This window comes from Heptranchias perlo, chromosome 14 (genome assembly GCF_035084215.1).
Source record: "Heptranchias perlo isolate sHepPer1 chromosome 14, sHepPer1.hap1, whole genome shotgun sequence".
NCBI lineage: Eukaryota > Metazoa > Chordata > Chondrichthyes > Hexanchiformes > Hexanchidae > Heptranchias > Heptranchias perlo.
The window spans coordinates 68,446,285-68,469,012 of record NC_090338.1 but is presented as its reverse complement, the minus strand read 5'-3'; the positions used below and the strand labels follow the sequence as shown (position 1 = coordinate 68,469,012).

General features: G+C 42.3%; 2 protein-coding genes across 8 annotated transcripts in view; one reads left to right on the top strand and one right to left on the bottom strand.

The window, feature by feature from the left end:
* Positions 1 to 3,164: 3,164 nt before the first annotated feature.
* Positions 3,165 to 4,430, top strand: gpr151 (G protein-coupled receptor 151). Its single transcript, XM_067995925.1, has one exon. It carries the CDS (start codon positions 3,165 to 3,167, stop codon positions 4,428 to 4,430), a length of 1,266 nt encoding a protein of 421 aa, XP_067852026.1.
* A 3,187-nt stretch (positions 4,431 to 7,617) lies between these two features.
* Positions 7,618 to 22,728, bottom strand: part of LOC137332598 (transcription elongation regulator 1-like) — a 92,957-nt gene continuing 77,846 nt past the window's right edge. For 6 of the 7 annotated variants that reach the window (XM_067996544.1, XM_067996546.1, XM_067996545.1 and 3 more), the window contains 7 exons: positions 20,154 to 20,304; positions 15,790 to 15,954; positions 13,838 to 14,020; positions 12,701 to 12,880; positions 11,171 to 11,254; positions 10,982 to 11,082; positions 7,618 to 8,287 (listed from right to left, as the gene is read on the bottom strand). In XM_067996544.1, the coding sequence (XP_067852645.1) occupies positions 8,086 to 8,287; positions 10,982 to 11,082; positions 11,171 to 11,254; positions 12,701 to 12,880; positions 13,838 to 14,020; positions 15,790 to 15,954; positions 20,154 to 20,304 (1,066 nt within the window). In that variant the 3' untranslated portion in view covers positions 7,618 to 8,085. The remainder of the gene's footprint in view (positions 8,288 to 10,981; positions 11,083 to 11,170; positions 11,255 to 12,700; positions 12,881 to 13,837; positions 14,021 to 15,789; positions 15,955 to 20,153; positions 20,305 to 22,728) is intronic. The other variant, XM_067996551.1, reaches the window with a different exon arrangement.

The window sequence follows — 22,728 nt, the reverse complement described above, 5'->3', positions numbered from 1 at the left end:
GTCGCCTCTGGCTCTTTTGTCGATCACCTTAAATCTGTGTCCGCTGGTTACCGACCCTTCTGCGGCTGGAAACAGTTTCTCCTTATTTACTCTATTAAAACCGTTCGTGATCTTGAACACAACTATCAAATCTCCTCTTAACCTTCTCTGTTCTAAGGAGAACAAACCCAGCTTCTCCAATATCTCCACATAACTGAAGTTCCTCATCCCTGGCACCATTCTAGTAAATCTCTGCTGCATCCTCTCTAAGGCCTTGACATTCTTCCTGAAGTCTGGTGCCCAGAATTGAACACAATACTCCAGCTGAGGCCTAACCAGTGTTTTCTAAAGGTTTAGCATAACTTCCTTGCTTTTGTACTCTATGCCTCTATTAATAAAGCCCAGGATCCCATATCCTTTTTCAAAAACTGTAAAGAAATATAGATTTTAGGTTTTAAAAGATATTTAGGGGAACTAGGTTAAAAAAGGATTAATTAGTTAAAGCCTTAATTGAAGGGACTGTACTATAATGTAGACTGCTAATAAATTAACTTACTGCAGCTGCAGGTAATAAAAGCCATTAGAATCTTGTTGTTACAAACTAAGGGAAGAACATATGGGTACCCCGCCCCCCCCACCACTGCTTCAGACACCCTGGAATGCTGAAACTAGATATGTCTTGTCACTTTCGGACCCCACAGAATGATTTATCAACTGTAGGGTCTGTAACAAGGTTGAACAAAGAGGTTAAAGGTCTCCAACTTAGAAGGAGGTAGCCCTTGGGTACGTGAAAATCACCAGCCCAGGGCCCACTATTGGCAGGCCCCCATTGCCCACCAAGCAATTAAGAGGTAAGGTAAAGTAACCTGAATGGGTTAATGCCTGCCAATCATCAGGCATCATTTCTACTATAAAGAAGAGCCCAAAACTCATGCTTGTTGAATAGGACAGAAAAGAAGGAACCTAGCAGGTAAACGAGAATACGTGCAAGAGGGAATGTGGAACAGAGTCGCGGCCTCTACCCAAAGGACAACGGGGTAGTATAATTCTCAATTGTGCTTTGTAAACTACTGCTTAAATACTGTAAGGTATTTATTCTTACTTGTGCTAAATAAAGTCAGATAGATATTAACCATTATGGTGTCAGTCTTGAACATTGAATAGGAAGTCAAAATTGACTACACAGCCTTCTCAACTTGTCCTGCTACCTTCAAAGATTTGTGTATGTGCACCCCCAGGTGTCTCTGTTCCTGCACCTCCTTTAAAATTGTACCATATAGTTTATATTGCCTTTCCTCATTCTTCCTACCAAAATTTATCACTTCACGCTTCTCTGCGTTAAATTTCATCACCATGTGTCTGCGCATTTCACCAGTCTTTGTCCTCCTGAAGTCTGTTACTATCCTCCACATTGTTCACTACATTCTCAAATTTTGTGTCATCTGCCAACTTTGAAATTATACCCTCTATACCCAAGTCCAGGTCATTAACACATATCAAAAAGAGCAGTGGTCCTAATACTGACCCCTGGGGAACACCACTGTATACTTTCCTCCAATCTGAAAAACAACTGTTCACCACTACTCTCTGCTTTCTGTCCCTTAGCCAATTTTGAATCCACGCTGCCACTGTCCCATTAATTGCATGGGCTTTAATTTTGCCAACAAGTCCATTGTGTGGTACTTTATCGTCTAAATAAATTATACTTACCCTTTTACTGAAAATGCCTTTGTTACCTCTAGACTCGACTATTCTAAAGCTCTCCTGACTGGCCTCCCACCTTGCGCCTGCCCGTAAACTTGAGCTCATCCAAAACTCTGCTGCCCATATCCTAACTCGCACCAAGTCCTGTTCACCCATTACCCTTGTGCATGCTGACCTAGATTGGCTCCCGGTCCAGGAACTTCACGATTTTAAAGCTTTTATCCTTGTTTACAAATCCCTCCTTGGCCCCACCACTTCCCGACTTCTGTAACCTCCTACAACCCACCCAGACTTCTGCACTCCTCCAATTCTGGCCTCTTGTGCATCCCCCCACTTTCTTCGCCCTACCATTGGCGGCCGTGCCTTCAGCTGCCTAGGCCCTAAGCTCTGGAATTCCCTCCCTAAACCTCTCTGCCTCTCCACCTCTCTCTCATTTAAGATGTTCCTTGAAACCTCTTTGACCAAGCTTTTGGTCACCTGCCCTAAAATCTTTGTATGTGGCTCATTGTCAAATGTTTGATAATCGCTCCTGTGAAGTGCCTTGGGATGTTTTACTGTTAATGACGCTACATAAATGCAAGTTGTTGTGGAAAAAGATTGGTGTGTTAATATACAAAAAGAAAATGCTGGAAATACATCTTCATTTGTGAAGAAAGAAAGACTCGAAGTTTCAGGTCAATGACCTTTGGTCAGTTCTGACCAACTCTTTCTCCACAGATGCTGCCTGACTTGCTGAGTATTTCCAGCATTTTCTGTTCTCTTTTATTTCAGATTCCCAGCATCAGTAGTATTTTGCTTTTGATTGGGTGTGTTAATATACTACATGTTGTACTTATATTGTCTAAAGTAACACTTCATTTAAATTCTGTAATTATAACACACACCTGCACCTGACATCTATAGAAACCAGAATCATTAACTTTATTTAAAACTTGGGATTTGCCAATAACAGTAAGACAACTCCGATACATGGAAGACCGCCTTTCAACAATAATGTAATACACTTCTAACAAACTGTGGAGACCGAAGACGGTTATTTAACATCGGGGGTGATTTAATCAAATTGGAATGCATCCCGATCAGAAGGAAAATGAGCTGGTGACCGCGACTGGCAGGGCGAATATAAGTCAAACGCAATATTAAATTATAATGTTGCATAGACTTTTTGATTAAATTTAATGTTGAAAGAGGATTTTTTTTTAAATGCCCTAATCTGAAAAAAAAATGCATGATTTATGAAGTAGGTAGGTCTTTAAATACGTTTTAATTGGCCCCCTGAGGCTGCAGCGTATTTATTAGACTTGCAAATTGGCGCTGTCCAAGGTGCCGAAACTGGTCGCTGCCAATCTTCAACTGGTTCCGATTATAGAGCCATTATCCAGCCTGGGTAGTCGAGATCTGTTTTCACACGGCGAGACTGATAAACTCCGGAGAGAAGTCGTTCGCATCAGGAGCAGATCGCGTTTGCGGGTATAATCTCAATGGAGAAACTTCCACTTCAGGTGAATCAGTTCAGCGCCCTCAATGGCACCAATGAAGTCTTCCATTTGGCTGGAGGGTACCAAAATATCGACTCCAAAGAGCTGAGGATTGTGATCCCGGTGACTTTAGGAGTCATCTGTTTGGTCGGTTTTGCAGGGAATTCCCTGGTGATCGCCGTTTTGATCAATAATGCAAGAAAAGGCAGAACTTCCATGATAAATTCGTTGATACTCAACATGAGCGTGGCTGACCTCCTGATCATGCTCTTCTGCGTCCCGTTCAGGGTTGTCGCTTATTCCAGGCCATCCTGGACCCTCGGCTGGTTCATTTGCAAAACGGCAGACTGGTTTCTCCAAAGCTGCTTGGCCGCAAAAAGCTTCACCATCGCCGTGCTGGCCAAAGCCTGCTTCATGTACGTGACACATCCGTCCAAACAAGTCCAAATCAAACATCAGAGAATCGCGGCTCTTATCGTCTCCATATGGACACTGGCTTTCATTCTGCCTCTGCCTCACTGGCTTTTTGCAACCACCAGCTATGAGGCGGACCAGGTGATGTGCATTTTTGACACCCCAAAACATGCATCCAATTTCATGGCAGTTTTTGCAAAGTTGTACCCTGCCTTGGTTTACTGTCTTCCTATGATTTTCACCTTCATTTATCACTGGAAGGCTTTCAGGAGGTGCAAACGGCGGGGGAGCAAGACCCAGAACTTACGGAATCAGATCAGAGGTAGGCGGCTGACCGTAATGCTTTTCAGTGTCAGTCTGACTTTCGCCACCATGTGCGTTCCCGAGTGGGTCGTCTGGCTGTGGACTAGACACGTCGAGAAGGGCGAGCCCTCGCCACCTCCATCTATCGTTCTGCTGTCTCAGGTGCTGGTGTTCTGCATTTCTTCGGCCCACCCTCTCATCTTCGTGGCCATGTCTGAAGAGTTCAAAGAAGGCTTCGTGGGGCTTTGGAAAAGGCTGATCTCCGGGACGCCTCGAGCCTCCCCCCCAGATCTTCAAGCCGCGCAGCCCCAGCAGACCAGCACTGACAGTGTCTCAGCAAACCCCGTCCAGTCTCAGGAGAAGTCTGTCCAGGTCCCGGACAAGGATCCCGCTCAGGAAAAAGCAGAGAGCCCGTCGAATAAAACCGCCAATATCGTCCTGTCCGACATGGAGCAGTTCTGGCACGATAGACAGAGCGCCCCCGCCTCTACAGAAGAAGACCCCATACCCTGGGAACATCAAAGTGATTTAGAGGCTTCACCGTGCCCCTAGACCGGGTAGAAAGATGTGAACCAGGAAGATGGTCAGTAACAGTTGGGGTGGAGGAGGGGGGAGAACGGGGGAACCAAAAATTAAAACCAGACCGAATTTACCAGGAAGCAAATATCCTCTTTGCAGGTGAGATGGGAGGTTAAATTTGAAATTAGTTGGTCAGACTTGGGTTTGGCAAGTCAAGTTTTCCAGGATTGCTGCTGTGATTTGTGAATCTATTTGACTGTTTAGTTCTTAATCGTGCAAAAACTCTGCTGGAACGGCACTGTTCCCGTTTGGTAGGCGGTTGTAATGTGTACGAAAATTATAATATTTTTTAAAATGTCTCTAAGTGAAACACATAGATGGGATGAGAATATCGGGAACGTTAAAGAATTAAGCACGGGCTCTGTTTTACACCCATCAAATTGATTGTGAGTGTTTGTATTGTGTTTGCCATAAAGTGCATATTTTCACTGTAAATATTTCACCAACTGAATCTTCAATTGGATCATCTCGTGGTCTTCTCATTGGCTGCCCTAAATTGTATTTCGTCGCTTTCAGTGTGAAATAAGCAGCATTTAATCAAGAAATCGTACGCAAGATCACGCATGTTACTGTTAAATGTCTTTCTGTAGTAAATGTAAAGAAGACTAAGTATTTGGCAACACCAAGTAAAGGTTAATGTGGTGACCGTGGTACTCACGAGCATCAGTGAACTACTTCTCTGTGTATTTTTTTTTAGAAATCCGTCTTTTTTCTCTCAAACCTCTCCGACGTGAATATAAAGTCAGTATATATTTTAGTCAGTGGCTGGAATTTCTTAACCATTGAACTGCCCCTTGAAATGTGGTCATCTGAATGGATGTTGTGCAACGAAGATAATCTGTTCGGTAAAGGAAGTAACGCCAGTGACAACGTGTAACTGAGTTCCGTTTCTTGTTTGTACAAAAAAACATTTTTCATATGGGTTATAAAATATATAATAGGTGATGGTTTGTTGAAACTTAAATGTTGCTGAATATGACGCGTGCGTTGTTTAAGTGTAACTGTTTTGCCTCTGTGTATGTTTATGGTAATGAAGTGTTAACAAACATTACTTGTTGATATTCGGGCACACAATAAATAGATTCACACAGTATTTGTGTACGAAAATATTGCCTCCTTGAAAACCAGAACTTTTTGGCGTTCAGACAGAAAACGAACACGCCTATACGCAATTGTGCAACGGTCTAATTATATACAGACGCAGAATTGTGTTTGATAATCCATTCAGGCAATAATATTCCCCCAACGTAGAGACTCGACCTTAAAAGACTTATATTTTAAACCATTACATTGAACCTCAATTGGAATACAACGCGAGGACCTTGAGCTAGGACTTTCCTTGTCGGTACCTTTGGAATGTTTCACATAAAATAAGCCAGTAATTTTTAAACAGGTGGTGGAACTAAGGTAAGGGTATTTTGCGAACGACTTCTACTCCAATAAGTTTTAACCTTTAACGGAGTTTGTAGCACAGTATAATTTTAATGGCATTGTTTTGCAATATCGAAGTGCTCAATGAAGCTGCACTTCAGTCTAGTTCCAGAGAGTAAATCCGATTAGGGGCCCATAGGTCGGTACAGAAAGCATTTGGGAATGAAGGGTCGGAAGAAGCCTTCTCTTGGCGATTAATTTCGTAGAACAATTCTCAGAAGTTTAACCAGTAATCACGATCTTAAAGTGTACACAATTTCTGACTAATTATTTCTGTGCAGCTATTATGCAGGAGCATGTGTGTATAGTGAAAACCATATACAATGGCTGACTACGTTGTCACTCGTGGAGATCTCCCCTGATGTTGATTAAGGTCAGATGACACTGCCATTTTGTATTAAACAGTAGCATTATAATCATGTAATAAACCATATAATGCTGGTAAAGTGGAGATGTTTCATTTTCACCTTCAGAATCAGTTGTAGACACAATATGGATCTGTAACTCCCAGTCATAGCATTTTGCCCTCTGGAAGTAAGTTTGGCACCAATTTTCCTCCATTATAGAACATTCCTTTTTGCTTTCGTGATTTTGGTCAATGGCCAAACTAGGCTTAAAGTTTTATATGCCCTGTTGTGAACTGCATCCAACCAACAAATAGCTGGACATCGAGTATCTACTTTGTTCCCATTACGGGACATTTTGAACAGCATGAAGTCGTCTTCAACTGTTGAAAGTGATTCTCGAGTGTGTAAGGTGCTGGAAATAATCTCTTAAAAGACGTTTTCGCTGGATGAACCTTCTTTCAGTCCAACCAAATAAAAATATACAAAACTCCAGCTCAGAAGACGACTTGTCAGGCATAGAAGCAAATCATGGGCAATTGTGGGATCAATTCACTTCATGGGGGCCAAGCGAAGCAGCTTGTACATGACCAAGCTTCTGACTCTCCTATAATCCAGCAACCCTTTTCCAGTTCCTACCCTAAACACAGTAGCTATTGAGATGGCTAATGTGTGATGTGTTATTGAAGGATTTATCCTGAGGTCTTGTGCATCCCCGATTTTAATCACTCCACCATTGGCAGCCGTGCCCTCAGCTGCTGAGGCCCTTAGCTCTGGAATTCCTTCTCTAAACCTCTCCGCCTCTCTCCTCGCCTTTAAGATGCTCCTTAAAATCTACCTCTTCGACCAAGCTTTTGGTCGCCTGTCCTAATATCTCTATGTGGTTCGGTATCAAATTTTGTTTGATAATCGTTCCTGTGAAGCACCTTGGGACGTTTTACTACTTTAAAGGTGCTATATAAATACAAGTAGTTGTTGGGTGTTTCAGGGCAAAAAAAGTTTAATCCTAGACTTCTTCCAAAGTTGTTCCAATTTTGGTTACACAGACACACCTGGGACCTCAAGGCTGCAGTTGTTGCAACTGTCGGTCATGATGCCAAATGGGTATTTGAGCCAACAGTCAATACTTCAGTCACTAGGTTGAGTCTGGAGCCTCTCAATCATTTGAACAAGTTGTGGAATGAGTGTCCCCTAAAACATGTGCTTTCTGGGCTCTGGAGATAGAGGCATACAAGCACATTGCTGGCAAATGATAAATCGAAGGCACTTTCCTAATTAATTGGAAAGGAGATCACTTATTTTTGTAATTTATGATTCTCAATCCCTGCATTTTTTTTTTGCTTCAAACAATTTAAATCTGCACAAAGAAAAATGCATTCCAAAAATTTTAGAAAAAAAAGATGGTTTATTGCAGTAAACATTTCAACTAGGCAACATTTCCAACACCTTAGTTAATAAAGTCACTTTGGAAACTTACATTTAAACACAAGTAAAAGCTTAAATGTTACAAACAAAACCCCTTTTCAGATCAGTGACCGACTTGGAAAATTACTGTAACTAAATGCTAGTTTTTACAGAGTTGCTGTCGCACAGCCATTTGGTTGGACTAATGACCATGCTACATGTACTACATCAGCTGTACTTTTTTTAAAATTTTACACAACTGAATGATGAGTCAAAGCTTCCACTTCAACATGATGACAGGCTGGTACAAATGTGTCCATACTATATACAAAACTGGACAAAGCAGACACATTAATACTGCACACACGTTGATAAGTCTGGCAGATGGCTCATGCACAAGTCTCAGTTGATGGGCAGCCTGCTCATGCTCAGGAGAACTTTTTTTGGTGTTACTTGGCAGAACGTCTGGTTGGCTCTGATGCAGTGGGTGGTGGGGGGGGCCCTCGCCGATCTAGGTCATCAATGTAGGCCATGATGAGCTTGCGTCTCTCCTCCGGCACGCACTCCAAGACCAAGTACCGTTTGTCGTTCTGAAGGATCCTTTCGATGTCTTTCAGATGCTGATCTGACTCGTGCAGTAATTTTTTTGACCTGGGGAAAACAATACCCCACCCCCACAAATTTTGGTTTATGGCAGATAATGCAAGCTCTTCAGAAATCTATTCAGCAAAAGCAACCTGTTTTTCTTCACAAACTGTTCTACATTTTCACACTCCCACTCCCTCAGAAAACAACAGACAACAGTGGATATTCCTAAATTGGCACAATAAAATTAACAAGCTGCGCTGTGGATATTTTCACCTTACCTCCAAGATCTCCTCCAGCTATTTGTCTCTCTGCTCCTCTGTTACTGCTCCCTCATTAGCAGCTATTGTTGGAGCCACTTTTTTTTGACCCTCTGGAACACCTTCGTTAAATCACCTCCATCTTGCCAACTTCTCCTTTGCTTTAAAAAGTCTCTTTGAAACCCCACCCCCCCCCCCCCGAAACAGACCAGTTTTCCATTCCCTTCTGGCCCGGCATCTGTTTTTCCTGTCCTGTAAAGTGCTTTGGGACATCCTGAGGTCATGAAAGACACGATATAAATGCAAGTACTACTTTTAAACAGTTTCCTCTCCTCAGGTTCCCCTCCCCTCCCTCAACTCCCTCCTCAAAATAACTCACCCTTTATCCCAAGTCCTTGCAAACTACCGCCCCATCTCCAATTTCCCTTTCCTCCCCAAAGTCCTTGAACGTGCTGTCGCCTCCCAAATCCATGCCCATCTTTCCTACAACTCCAGGTTTGAACCTCACCAATCAGGTTTCTGCCCCTGTCACAGCAGTGAAACGGCCCTTACCAAAGTCACAAATGACATCCTCCGCATCTGTGACCATGGGTGCACTATCTCTCATCATCCTTCTCGACCTGTCTGCAGCCTTTGTCATGGTTGACTGCACCATCCTCCTCCAAACATCTCTCCTCGCCTGCTTCCACTCTTACCTATCCAGTTGTAGCCAGAGAATCTCTGACAGTGGCTTCTCTTCCTACCTCCAAGGATCTATCCTTAGCCCCCTCCCATTTCTCAACTACATGCTGCCCTTTCAGGCACATCATCCGAAGACATGACATCAGGCTTCAGATGTACGCTGCGACAACCAGCTCTACCCCGTCACCTTTCTCGACCCCTCCGCTGCCCATGTTGTCAGCTTACTTGTCTGACATCCAGTCTTGGAAATGCCGCAAACTGCTCCAATTAAACACTGGGAAGACCAAAGCCATTGTCTTAGACCCCCGCCACAAACTCTGTTCCTTCGCCACCAATTCCATCTCAGTCACTGACCACTATCTCAGCTGAACCGGACTGTTCGCAACCTCGGCGTCCTATTTGACAGAGTTGAGCTTTCGACCCCATATCCTCTCCATCACAAAGACCACCTGCATGACGTCGCACGTCTCCACCACCCCCCCCCCCACCACCGCCTCAGCCCATCTGCTGCTGTAACCCTCATCCATGCTTTTGTTACCTCCAGACATGAGTATTCCAATGCTCTCCTGGCCAGCCTCCCATCTTTCACCCTCCATAAACTTGAGGTCATTCAAAACTCTGCTGCCTGAATCCTAACCTGCACCAAGTCCCGTTCTCCCATCACCTCTGTGCTTGCTGATCTACACTGGCTTCTTGTCCAACACCTTGAATTTACAATTCCTCATACTCGTGTTTAAATCCCTCCATGGCCTCACCTCTCCCCATCTCTAGAAACTCCTCCAGCCCCTACAACGCTCCACGAACTCTGCGTTCCTCCAACTCTTAACTTCTTACACAACCCTAATTTCCACTGCCTCACCATTGGTGACCATGCCTTCAGCTTACGAGCCCGAAGCTCTGGAATTCCCTCCCGAAACCCCTTTCTCCCCTCCTTAAATCCTACCTCTGACCACGCTTTTGGTCAGCTGTCCTAATATTTCCTTCTTGGCTCGGTGTCAAGCTTTGTCTGATTACGCTCCCGTGAAGCGTTTTGGGACGTTTTCCTACATTTTCGGCGCTATACAAATGCAACTTCTTGTTGTTGTAAAGCACCTTAACTAACCAGGCAGCAGATTTTCCTGAGGTTAGCTAGCTCTGGATCAAATCACAGGCCAGGCTGAAGTCCGGAACCCACTTGAAGACAGGGAGAACCAATAGTACTTGCTCTTAGACTTTCCTCCCGCTTGAAGGGCTCTTTCTATAAAATAGTTGCTACTGACATTCTTTCATTCACAAGATTCGGCACAAAAATTTACACTTCTGTGACCGTTTACCAATCCACTATACAGGCATCACAAAATGTTGATGTTATCCAACTGATGCAACTACATGCTTCAAAGAAGTATTTTAGCCTCTTCATTTAGCTATACTTACATGCACTTTACTTCTCTTAGATTTGTGCACCTGTGCCAATAAACAGTGTAAAATGAAAACGTCCACCCTTGAGCAAATTGAACAAGTACCCCGAATACTCAGCTGATTTAAGTGACAAGATTGGACGGGAATGATTTGGTAGCGAGTGCATCAAAAAGTGGGAGACACAACTTCAAACACTGGCCCCAAAACAACACAGACAAAACTAATGAATTAGATTGATTGACAGAAATTGCAGCTTTCTGCCCAACAAGCTACAGCACTTAAAAGTCACCTTTTAAACAATAGGCAAAAATATGGGACATCCTAAAAAGGTACACCAGATTTTACTGGCAATGGAAGTCATTAGTACAAATACTGAATATGGCAGATCATGTCATCCTGAGTGGCAGCCGGTGTTACTCACCTGTAAGTAATAAATTTGGTCTCTTTCAACAGTGTCCTAAAGTCTGCTTTGGCTGTGATGTATTTATCTCGAATGTATTCTTCAAACTCCCTCTGCTTTTTCTTAAAGAGAGCACAAGTAAGTAAGTACAGAGCTGCATTTGGATGAAAGGTTTAAATAGTTTGCATGTTTAGCAGACATGACCATTACCCTATCACTGGAGGAGAACTTGATGCAGCGAGGGTCCTCTTTGATGACCTTTTTCACTTCCTTCCATGTGGAGGTGAGAGTAATCTATGTAGCAAAAAGATCAAGTGTTACTAACAAACAGGGAACTTATTGGAAGCACTCAGCAGGTCAGCTGTGGAAAGAGGAAGTTAAGAGTCATCAGAAAGGTCACCGACCTGAAATGTTAACCCGACCTTGTAGAATGCTGCCTGACCCGCTGAATGAGCCGAGCATTTTCAGTTTTTATTTCAGATTTCCAGCATCTGCAGTATTTTATTTTTAGTTTTAGGAAACTTATTGGTAGTGCATCACACTGCACTTGGAAATGCAATCAAACTGCTGCCATACAAATTAAGTCCCATGTCTCAGAGCCAGGAACATATGCTAAATAAATGCTACCTTCTTATTCATCATAAATGTGCATTTAACCAAAACAGATTGTGTTTTCATTTTTAATATATTGTTGCCCCATTTTATTGTTATTTCTCCCCTCTTTCTCTACTGCAATGCCATTCTGTGCAAACAGGTAGCATATTCCCAGGCCTCTGCCACAGATACTTTGCAGCCAAGTTACCGGAAGGTACCTGAACAATCCAAGGCAATTCATACTCTGATTTTCCCTCTCCCACTGTAGGGTTAAAATGCTATGTATCTGTGATGCAGGTTTATGATCAGCCTGTGTCTGCCCTGCACTTTCTCCACCGATTTTATTGGGAGGCAGCTCTTTGGACCGGCCTGGAGGGGCTGGCTGGAAGTGGCCACACCAGGACAAATTCTACCATCATAGTTAGAAGCAGTGATGTCGCTGAAGTCAAGTGACTCCTGGTTGGTCCCAAAACTGCCAAAATAATAGGGCTTCCCCTGGAGGCAAGCAGAAAATTTCTGGTACCCATGTCTCCAGAGCTGCTGCGGGGGCACTAAAGATTCCTGAAGGGGCAGGGTAAATACGACGAAGTGGATTCCTCTTTCAGAGAGCCAGCACGGGTCCAATGGGCCGAATGACTTCATTCTGTGCTGTAAAATTCTACCATTCTATGAAAATACTGTACTCACTGTAGGTAAAATAAACTGTGATTTGTTTAAGGTGACACACAGATGGGGGGAAGGAAGCTTACTTTGTACAAAATCTACTCTCTTCCTCCCCCCATATCAGCCTATCATCCTCATCTTCTGATTTAACTCCTTACATATGTGAAAGTGCCCGACAACTACTTTAGAGATGCTTAACATCTGCCTACATGACAACAGTCACTGCAATTCGAAAGTAATTCAGTGTGTAAAATACGCTCAGATTTCTTGATAAAGAGGAGCAACCTTTCTTTTAAAAACTAGTTCTTTAGTGCAGAAAGCACATAAATCTATGCAAATATGTCCCATCCCTATCGTTTCCCCATGAAGAACGAATTCTCCATAGACATTTCCACTGCAACCTTTGGACATGTTTCACATTACTGAGGAAAGACACCAAGATACATGAAGATTAATAAATAACTATAAGCTAGTCATGCTCACCGCTGAGGTCTCATCCAGAAGCTGCCTAAAATGCTCCCTCTTCTTCTTTGTAAGTGCCTCTATGTGCTCACTGAATAATTTTTCCTTCTCTTCTCGTTCCAGTAACGATGCAGACTCCCAGCGGTGGTCTTTGCGAAGGGTCCTCCTGGTATCCGACCATGTGACATCGGAAGAACGGACCTGCAGAACACGAGAAGCATGAACAGACACTTTTTTGTGAAAAAGTAGAAAGAGTGCTATGTGGCAAATGTCAAGCTTTTTTTTTAAAAAAAAGAAATACAACTTAAGGCATAACAAAAGGACACTTTGAGGTGACCTCTTTGAAATTTATGAAGGGAATGACAAAGCTGATTGAGGAAAAGCGCTCACTGTGGTGAAGAGGACACTGGTGAAAGATTAGAAATTTAGCAGTAAGGGAAGCAAAGCTGAACTTTTTAGCCCAAAGGGCAATGGAGTTATGGAATAAATTACCAGGGAGAATAACTGAAGCAGACAGTATAAATGGGTTCATGGGGGAATTAGTTGAGTCTCTGGAGAGATGGGATTAAGGGACAGGCCGAGATGGTTGATACATGGGATTCATCTGTGAAAAGGGGATAAATATGTTGGCCAAAATGATGTTTTGTCAGGCCCCAAAAATACTTAGACATAGCTTTATTTAGTTCAGTTTTGGTACCATTTAATGCCTTCGAGATTACACACTTTGTCAATCATTCCAAAAATGAAAACTTCAAAAAGCAAATTAAAACTAACCAGATTTAAGCTGCTGTGATAGGAAATAAATAAAATTCAAAACAATAAAAGCCTCAACACAGCATGATGAATGAATTAAGTTTTAGCTGCAGACCTTTAACTCTTATGGAAATCTAAGCCTCCACATTGACATCTAACGTCAGCACCTGTACCAGTAACGAATAAGTGTGATAAAAAAATTCACAGAAATTCAGCTGCCAAGGGAAATACTAAAAATAAACCCACCCCAAGTAACAATAAGCAGGCAGGAAATTACATTATTGTTTAGAACTATTTTTATAATGAGTCAAATGCACATTTCATCAGATATGTAAATGAGCACAGCCAGGCTTGTACATTGGCTTCTGAGCACATTTAATTTTAGACACAGAGTGGGCTTATTACCATATCAGACAAGAGGGCTTTGAAATTCTGGATGGCTTCCTCTCGCTTGTGCTGTTCACGTTCCCTATCGATTTCCTTGGTCTGTTCTGAACGAGCTTTCTGAACCTCTCTCTCCCGCTCTCGTAAACTTGCTTCTATTCGTGCCTGGCGCTCCAGCTCCTTTTCCTTATCGGAGTCTATGTGCTGCCAAGGTGGAGAAAAGATGGTGGGGTTACACAGTGACTTTAAACAAATAGTCTCATTTTATACAAGAAACGTTCCTACAAATGTACTATAGTGCTCATTTTTTAAAAATTAAGAAACCTCAATGAAAGGCCAAGACCCACTGTGAAGGGCACATCCAGGCTTGGGTGGGGGGGGGGGGGGGGTGGAAATCGGTACAGTAAGACAATGCTGTCAACTAGGCTAATACCTCAATGGTATCAAGAAGCCACAGGAAAATTCACATTGAAGCAAGTGTGCTTTAATACCATACAATACCCTGCCTGAGTGATATTCTTAACTTATTTCTGCAAATGGCTCCTACCATCACCAGTAGTGACAGGTCTGTTAACTGCCTCCACCATAGGCTCTCTTTAAACACAGCTAACATTTAGAAAGACAAATTGTGTCATTGTACTGCTGGACATACAGGTAATGGGGACATGACATGAAAATCTCACACACAAACCATTATGCTTTACAGAAATTCTGCTTGAGCAAGTCGTGTTTTTTTTTTAAAAAAAGATGAGGGTGTCACAGGCAAGGCCAAAATTTAATGCCCACCCCCAGTTGCCCTGAGGTGGAGGGTTTTCTTCTTGAACTGATACAACCGAGTGGCTTGCCAGGCCACTTCGGAGGGCAGTTAGGAGTCAACTACGTAGTTGTGGGACTGGTTTACACAGAGGCCGGACCGGGTAAGGACAATGAACCAGTTGGGTTTCTATGACAACCATACAGCTTTAGAGTCACTTTTACTAGTACTAGTTTATTTCCAGAATTTAAAAAATGAATTCAAATTCTCAAATTGCTATGGTGGTATTTGAACTCACCTTCTCTGGATTGTTAGTCCAGTAGCATAACCACTACACTACCTTACCTATGGTGATGATCATGTCACTTCAGAGATTAAAACTTAAGAAACCACCGTAAGACTACAAAAAGGTTTTCAAGTGTTTTAGATAGTCAAAAGAGAAATGAAATGCATGAGCATATTTGCTCCTCTCCTCTGCCCCATTTTCTTACCCTCCCTGCTGGTTTTGACAGGTACAGGATGTGAAAGTCTGAAGCATGCTGTGAAGCTGCTGCTTATGTCACACAGATCTGGAATAAGCAGCTATTAGCAGTTTCTCATATAGGAACACCTGCTGCAAGCACTCCAACCTGTTATTGGAATACCCTTCGTCCTTGGCACTCAGGTAACTCCTAAAGCTCTGTCAACTCATCCAAAACCCAGCGAATCATGAACCATCCAATAAAGTTTAACCACCGGCATTGTATGCTATAAATGTAATGTAACCAAAGAACAAATGCAATAATAAAATTGAAACTGACTATGCTTACACGCCTTTTAAAAAAAACAATTTTATCCCTTTCTCCCCTTCTGGAGACAGTCGATCTTCAGTGGCTCACAGTTCCAAAGGCATCTGTTGTCCTCCAGTGCCTCACCCAAGTGATCATTCTTCACATCTATGACTGTTGGAGGCTTTCGACCATGGAGGCTACTGTAAGCCCAATCCTGTCCAATACGCTACACCTGCACTTTATACCAGGGATCACTGGATAGCGATCAGGAGCAGGAAACCTGGCTGCTTTAGCCCATGGGAGCAGAAGCAAATAGCAGCTGATACGGCCCAGACCAGGTTCTGAACCTGGAACAGTCCTGGTCTGTATAGCTCAGTACCACACCTGGCATTTACCCACAGTCATTGGAGGAGCTATGTTTGTACACTTTTCAATACACAACTCCATACCTTGGCTAGTTTCTCCATGTACTGCTTAAAGAAATCCTCCCTTAGCCCAGAGCTATCCACAGCTTTGTAGCGCGAGTCACTCTCAAATTTCTCCTTCACTTTGCTCCAGCGTAACTGACTGTCCAGGTGGTGCTCAGACAGCATGTCGAAGAAGTTGCCTTTTATCTGCTCAGTATTGAGTAGAGGATATAGAGTGGATGAGGGGAGAAATGAAGAGTAAATCCAAGTCAGGAAGCAGCTTTGCGATTGTGAAATTTTAGTCACCACTGCATTACTCACTTACCTCACACTGAAGGAAAGTGAATACTCCCTCCACACTCAAATTATAACTTCTCTAACAAAATATGCTTTGTGGCATGAATACTAAAATATACTTTATAGAACTACACCTAGAACAGTAGATCCTGTGTTTTTTTGGGGAGTGGGTGTTGGGATTTGATAAAACTACAAGCTGAATCAAATTAACAGGAAATTAGCAGTCTCAGCTAGACAAAATTAGCCTTTTTAAAAAAAAGTTAGTGGATTTTTTGTTAATGCTAATGCATACATTTATACAATTTTTTTTTTGACATCTTGGATACCTTAATTTCTTGATCTACCTCAACCCGTTACTGCAGCCAATGACACCACATGCAGCCTCCTTCAGTTTGGGCAATGGGCTATTTCACAATGCCAGTCAATGCTGCTCTGGGATCCAGAGTTGCTGTCTGCAGTGCAGTGAAGCTAGGCTGATTGCTCCTCAGCTCAAGATGGGGGTGCTTCAGCTGGCAGCCAAGGACCGACAGCTCACTCTAGGACAGCATGAGGTGGACTGGAATGTCAGGCAGTCATGGGTTTCAAACGAGTGACCATCCCATTTGAGAGGCAGATGCTTGTCCCTTAAGTAAAGCCTTCTAAACCAATTTCAAATTAACTAGGTTTAACCAATTACACATTAAATATTCATTTCTGTACTTGGACCAAAACAAGTTTTCTTATTGGATCCCACCTTCAGACAATCCACTTCCATAAAAAATGGGCCAGAGCAATATAATTTAAGGATCATTTTAAAGTTTAAGTTAGATACCAAGATAACAATTTTGTGTACAATATGGCTGAAATTCATAACTAAATAAAAAGAAACATATCTGAACAGGTATTTTATATAAATCTACAACTAATATGAAAAGTGAACATTTAAAACCAATCTGTGCTTTAAATACTATGAACATTGCAGCTAATTTCAAAGTAATGGAATTTTGAATGTAAGATTAAATTGTCACACACCAACTTTAATGCAGTCTATATGGTTGGGGGTTATATAAAACTACCAGCTAAGGTAATTACTTATCAGTAGTTTAAATTAAGCGTATAATCAGTATACGGATGTGTGAAGCTTGCTAAGTCTGTATGGTTAAATTATCAACCGAATCACTTTTCCCCCCCGTTGAATGTGAACAACTTGTTGCGAAAGAATTGTAACATATTTTACCAAATGGACGTCTTCATTCACAAGCTTATTCCAAAAAGAACTAAACAAAGGCTTCACAGTAAGGTGCGAGTGGAACAGAACTAGGCCTCAACACTTGCTGCATTCTTTTGGATCTTACTGATAGTATGGAAAAGTGGTGGGATTTGTGCTAAGTTTTACAGTTGTGGCAAAACCTCACTTTAGAAAAAAAGGTGCCATATACATTAGAAATAATGGTCTGAAAATTGAATAGGAATAGAAAGAATACACAACAGGCAAGCTCAGTTGGTGTTACACTGCCCAATGCAAACTTGCATAATGTTGCTTCCTCAGTGAACTTTATCCTCAAAGCGAAGGGATGGGACATTGTTCAACACCCAGCAATCCCAAGGTCAGGTACTCACTATATGCAGTCAACTGAATCCCAGCAAGGTGCCTCTTAACAAGGCTGGCAATTTAGAGCCAAACTCTGGGCCGTCTGATGTTGTGCACTTCCACCCATCAGATCCTGGGCAAATTAATTTCAGGAACGACATTTATCTCAAGTTAAAAGGAGCACTAGGCTTTAACTAGTTATTAAAATCTCTGATACAATTCCTATGCTTAAACATGTTGGAAAAGGGTGCGCCCACCACCCTGTACTAAACAGTACCTGAGAAATCAGCAGATGGAAGGGAATGCATTGCCACGTTCCTTTCAGCCCTGGTGAGACCAGGAGTGCGACATCACTTTTATTCTATACTTCAAGTTTTCCCTCCACCCCCAACCTAATTTGCTCTCCTCCACTCCTGTAGATGCTGACCATTTTTGGGCTATGGCCCCATGGGCAACAGGCACCTGATCCAAGTGGCCGTTCTTTGTGGGTGAGCTTAAACAGTCCATGTTGCAGGCTATTTGACCGCAAAGTAACATTATAGCCGAGCCTGACCCGACAATGTCCACACTTCTAGCAGGGAATGCTGGATAGCAATCGTGACTGATCGCCACACCTCTCCACCCTCTATCCAACCCAGGGCACTGAGGCACATTGTAGCATGACTACTGTCCAACATTAGCAAACTCAGCACAGACCAGGGACTTCTTGGTTTCTGAAGCTAAGTTACACAATGCCTGATCCCAACTAAGCCACCGAGGGAGCTACAAATGACATTGCTTTACCCATCAGCTACAATTTGGCAGCTCTTCAGGGGCAGAGCTGGCCACAGTACCATACTTTTAGTACACATGATAGGTGTTTGAGCATTAAGGGAGCTCCCAGCAGCTGACCTGGCTGAGATCATGTAACTCAGCACAGGCACGGCTCAGTAACACACCAGACAGTGCATTTACCTGCTAACCTATCGCAGGGGTTTGTTTTGGCATCTTTAATTTGGAGGCTCACTGCGTATTATAGAGAATTACAAAGAGCTGCATTGAAATTACAACATGGCAACAGGCCCTTTGGTCCAACCTGTGTTGGTATTTATCCTCCACACAAGCAGTTACTTCATGCTACTGGTTTGAAGTTACAATCACTGCAAAGTAATTGATCCAATTCTAATTTAAATTAAATGATAGTTAATGTCATGTATCTAACTTCAATGCAAATTCAGAAGGTTGCGGGGGTGGGGGGTGAGAGAAGCACCATGTAAACTAAATGAAGCCTTTTTTTTAGTAATCCAAGAAACAAGCACCGACTTTATTGAAATGTTCAAAGGCACAGACAAGACTGAGAAAGCTTCACAACATGCTTCAATACTATTACATATTGTAACTTGCTAAACTGTAACGAGACTACTTACAAATAAAAACATCAGTTAAAATACCTTTACTTTACAAGAGTTAGCAATAGAACAAAAAGTAAAGGTTGTACATGATCTGGCTCTATCCAGATGTACTTTTTTTTTTGACTGTTTTGTCTTAACACATTTCTGGGCACAACTCTCACTTCACAAGGAAAAGAACTAAAAAAATGTAAAGTACCAGAGCTGCGGGAGGCTAAAGTCACCACACAGAGAAACACCAATTCTTTCCTCACTAGGGATTCCCATAATACTTTGCTTGTCAGTGATTGACAGCTGTCAGACTGAACTGATTGATAGGCCGCACAGCACAAAACTGTAAAGACTATTCTCTTGTTATGAAACAGAATACATAAAATGGTTACAAAAGGGCTTTAGAAAACATCAAAATGCAAAAGATCAACAAGTTACAATTTTTTTTTAAAAACATTTTAAAAATAAACATGCAATTTTCAAATAAAAACATTTACATGTAGAAAAATCTTTACTGTATAATTGCAGTCTTCAAATTTAAATTAGGCAGTAATATTTTACGATTTTCAAAACTATTTAACATATTACCCTCTGAAAAGCATAATCATTATAAGCAGCTTCAGTCAAGACTTCTAAAAAAAAATATAAAAAATGTTAACGTTCATTTGTAAGTTCTTTATATAATTTATGGACAAAATTTACATGAATAGCAGTTATTTAACATTCCCTTGTTTGCAAATGTCATAAATGATTAGGCTTCAGAGGCTGAAAGAATCTCATTCGCACAGCACACAGGGACTTCTGGGAAGGCTGCAATGCGTTGCTATGGTAATGTTATTGATGCCACCTCCCTGCCAAGCTGCTTCCCAGTGGAAACCACATTCCCCCAGGGCACTTGACACCACGGCCGCACGACATTCAAAACTCATTAATTTTTTAAAGGCGACCTTTATTTTTGATATGCGCTGATTTACACATTAGATTTTTTTGTTCAAAAGATAAAACTGCTGCCAGGAAACCCAAAGATAAAAGCACACTCTGAAATATATAAACTCATTAAAATGATAGATTTAGGTTAGCATGGTTTCTGCTGGGAGAGTCTGGCGTCCCTGACATTCGCACACCCACCACTCACTCCACTGGAACTAAAACCACCTTACCTTCTCTGTCCGACTCTTCGAGTCTTCTTTCTCTCGCTTCCTCACGCTAGTAATAAACTCGATAAACATGCCTTCCCGATCCTTCATCTTTTCAATAGCTTTGAATCTGGAGTCTTTGCCAAATTTGGCAGCAAAGTCACTGAACGTGGATCTAGAAATCAAAATTTGCAAAGTATTTAGGATTCAGAAACTATGAGTACTTAGAGTGGCTATTTTGTAATAAAAGAGCAGGGAATTTACGAATATATGAACCAGAGCAGGGAATTTAGCTGATCGAACTTGATCTGTCACTTTGTTAGCCATGGCAGCTTCATCTTAACTACTCACTGCTTTTGCTCCACATCCCTTAATGCTCTTACTTCCCAAGTAAGTATTTATTTCCCTTCTAAACATCTCAATTGAATTTGCATCTACGACCATCTGGGACTGTGTGTTCTCACGACTCTTTCGAGTGAGGGTTTTTCCAAATTCTCTTTCAACCAGCTTAACTCAAAATTCAAAGATGATGTTCCCTTGCTCCACAATAAAGCTATTCCATGTTCCATGCTGGCACAATATCCTCCAGTTTACACTTTGCAATTTTTTAAAAACCCTTTTCAACGGCTACACATTCCTTATAGGTTTTTTTAGTACTGATCTGCTCCTCTAAAAGGTACTCCTTGTTGGGATACTGCTTCACAGGTGCCAGCTGCACTTGAGGATCTTGCCCACGTTGCTATCCTTGGCTTGTAAGCTGAGACAGCGAGCGTCGACCATGGAACAACGACGCTCACTTATTGTGGACTTGCATTCCATCCATACAAAGCAACTGTGCAGCGGAGCTAACTGAGGAACGATCAGGACCATGAAGCCTGGCCGATTTTCCCCCTCCTTGTCCCAGGGTGCTGAGGCCAATTGCCGCATCACAAATACTGCCTTGGGTGAGATCGCTTAACTCAGGGTAAATTGGAGATAGAACCTGGGATCTTCTGGTCGACAGGGCTCAGCGCCTGTGCGGGCCACGTCCCATTAGGCAGCCAGAGGGCCACACTAGTTCTTTAAACGTTAGCCCCAATTCTCCAACCCACGTCTATTAACCTCACACTTAAATTGTGTGAAGTCTATGTGACAGCAATTCACGAGATGATATTATGCTAATCCTTTTAGAGGCATCAATCCATTCTGAATAAAGTTTCATCCAACTTAATCTCAAATTCTAATTATGTCCCATTTTAGTCGATGAAAAGGTTATTTACCAAGGGCTATTATAATTCAAAACACTTGTTTAATTTCACAACACGTTCCTGCAATGAGAAGGAAGCTCAAGATATTCTCCAGGGAAGTGTGGTTACCTTTCAAAAGGTTATGGGACAGAACAGAATGCCAGAGTACTTATAAACTAAGGGCTCGATTCCACTAATACAAACATGTGTCATTTCTGACAGTGCATTTTACGCTACCGCTGAACACCTGGGTGTAAGTTTAGAAGGTAAAGGGGAAAGGAAGGCTTAGGGCAAGTACTTTCTGTTCAAAGTACTCTTCTATCTATCTGTAAAAAAATAGTATGAAGATATTATATTGTATGTCAGCAGTGGCTTCGTGGTGGCACTCTTGCCTCCGGTTGTGGTTTCAAGTCCCACTTCAGACACTTGAGCACAAAATCTAGGCCGACACTCTGGTGCGGTACTGAAGAAGTGGTGGCACTGTCGGAGACGCCGTCTTTCGTATGAGATGTTAAACAGAGTCCCTGTCTGCCCTCTCAGGTGGACATAAAAAGCACTATTCGAAAAGCAGGGGAGTTTTCCCCGGTGTCATGGCCAATATTTATCCCTCAACCAACATCACTAAAAATAAACAGATGATTTGGTCATTTATCTCATTGCTGTTTGTGCAAATTGGCTTCCTCGTTTCCTACGTTATAACAGTGACTACACTTCAAAAGTGCTTCATTGGCTTTAAAGTGCTTTGGGACATCCTGAAGTTGTGAAAGGCGCTATGTAAATGCAAGTTTTCCTTTCATAGAAAATGCCCAATTCCTTGTCTGATGGCGACCATTCCATTTTGTGGCTCCTTCCCTCCAGAGCTGCTCTGCTGGTATCAGTGACAGACGAGCTGTCTGCATTTCAAGGAAACCAATTAATTTCAATAGCAGGCAGAACTTTGTATGTGTATGGGAGCTGCTGCAGAGCCACCTGACCATTGAAAGTTCTCTGCCCAGTGAGTATTCAGCAACATCCAGCCTGGAGAATGTGCATCCACTGGTCAGCTCCCATGCTACTCCAAATTAACATGAACCAAATCATTTCAGCACGCAGGTGAGGCCCCTCCCCATCACTGATGTCACCGAACCTGCTTTGGAGAGAAGGATGTGAAATGGCAGGTCTGCAGCAGGCACAAAATTCAACCATTATTTGAGCAACACACAGAGAGTCCATCCTGATGAAGGAAAGCCGTTAATCGAATTCTGTGAACATGAGTTAGAGGTGCCAACTTAGTTCAGAATGGTGATAAAAGTTTGGTTCAAAGCAATGGCAGTAAGTAGGTTCGGAAAAGCAGCTCAGTTATGTATGGCGAAAACCTCCCAGAAAAAAGACAC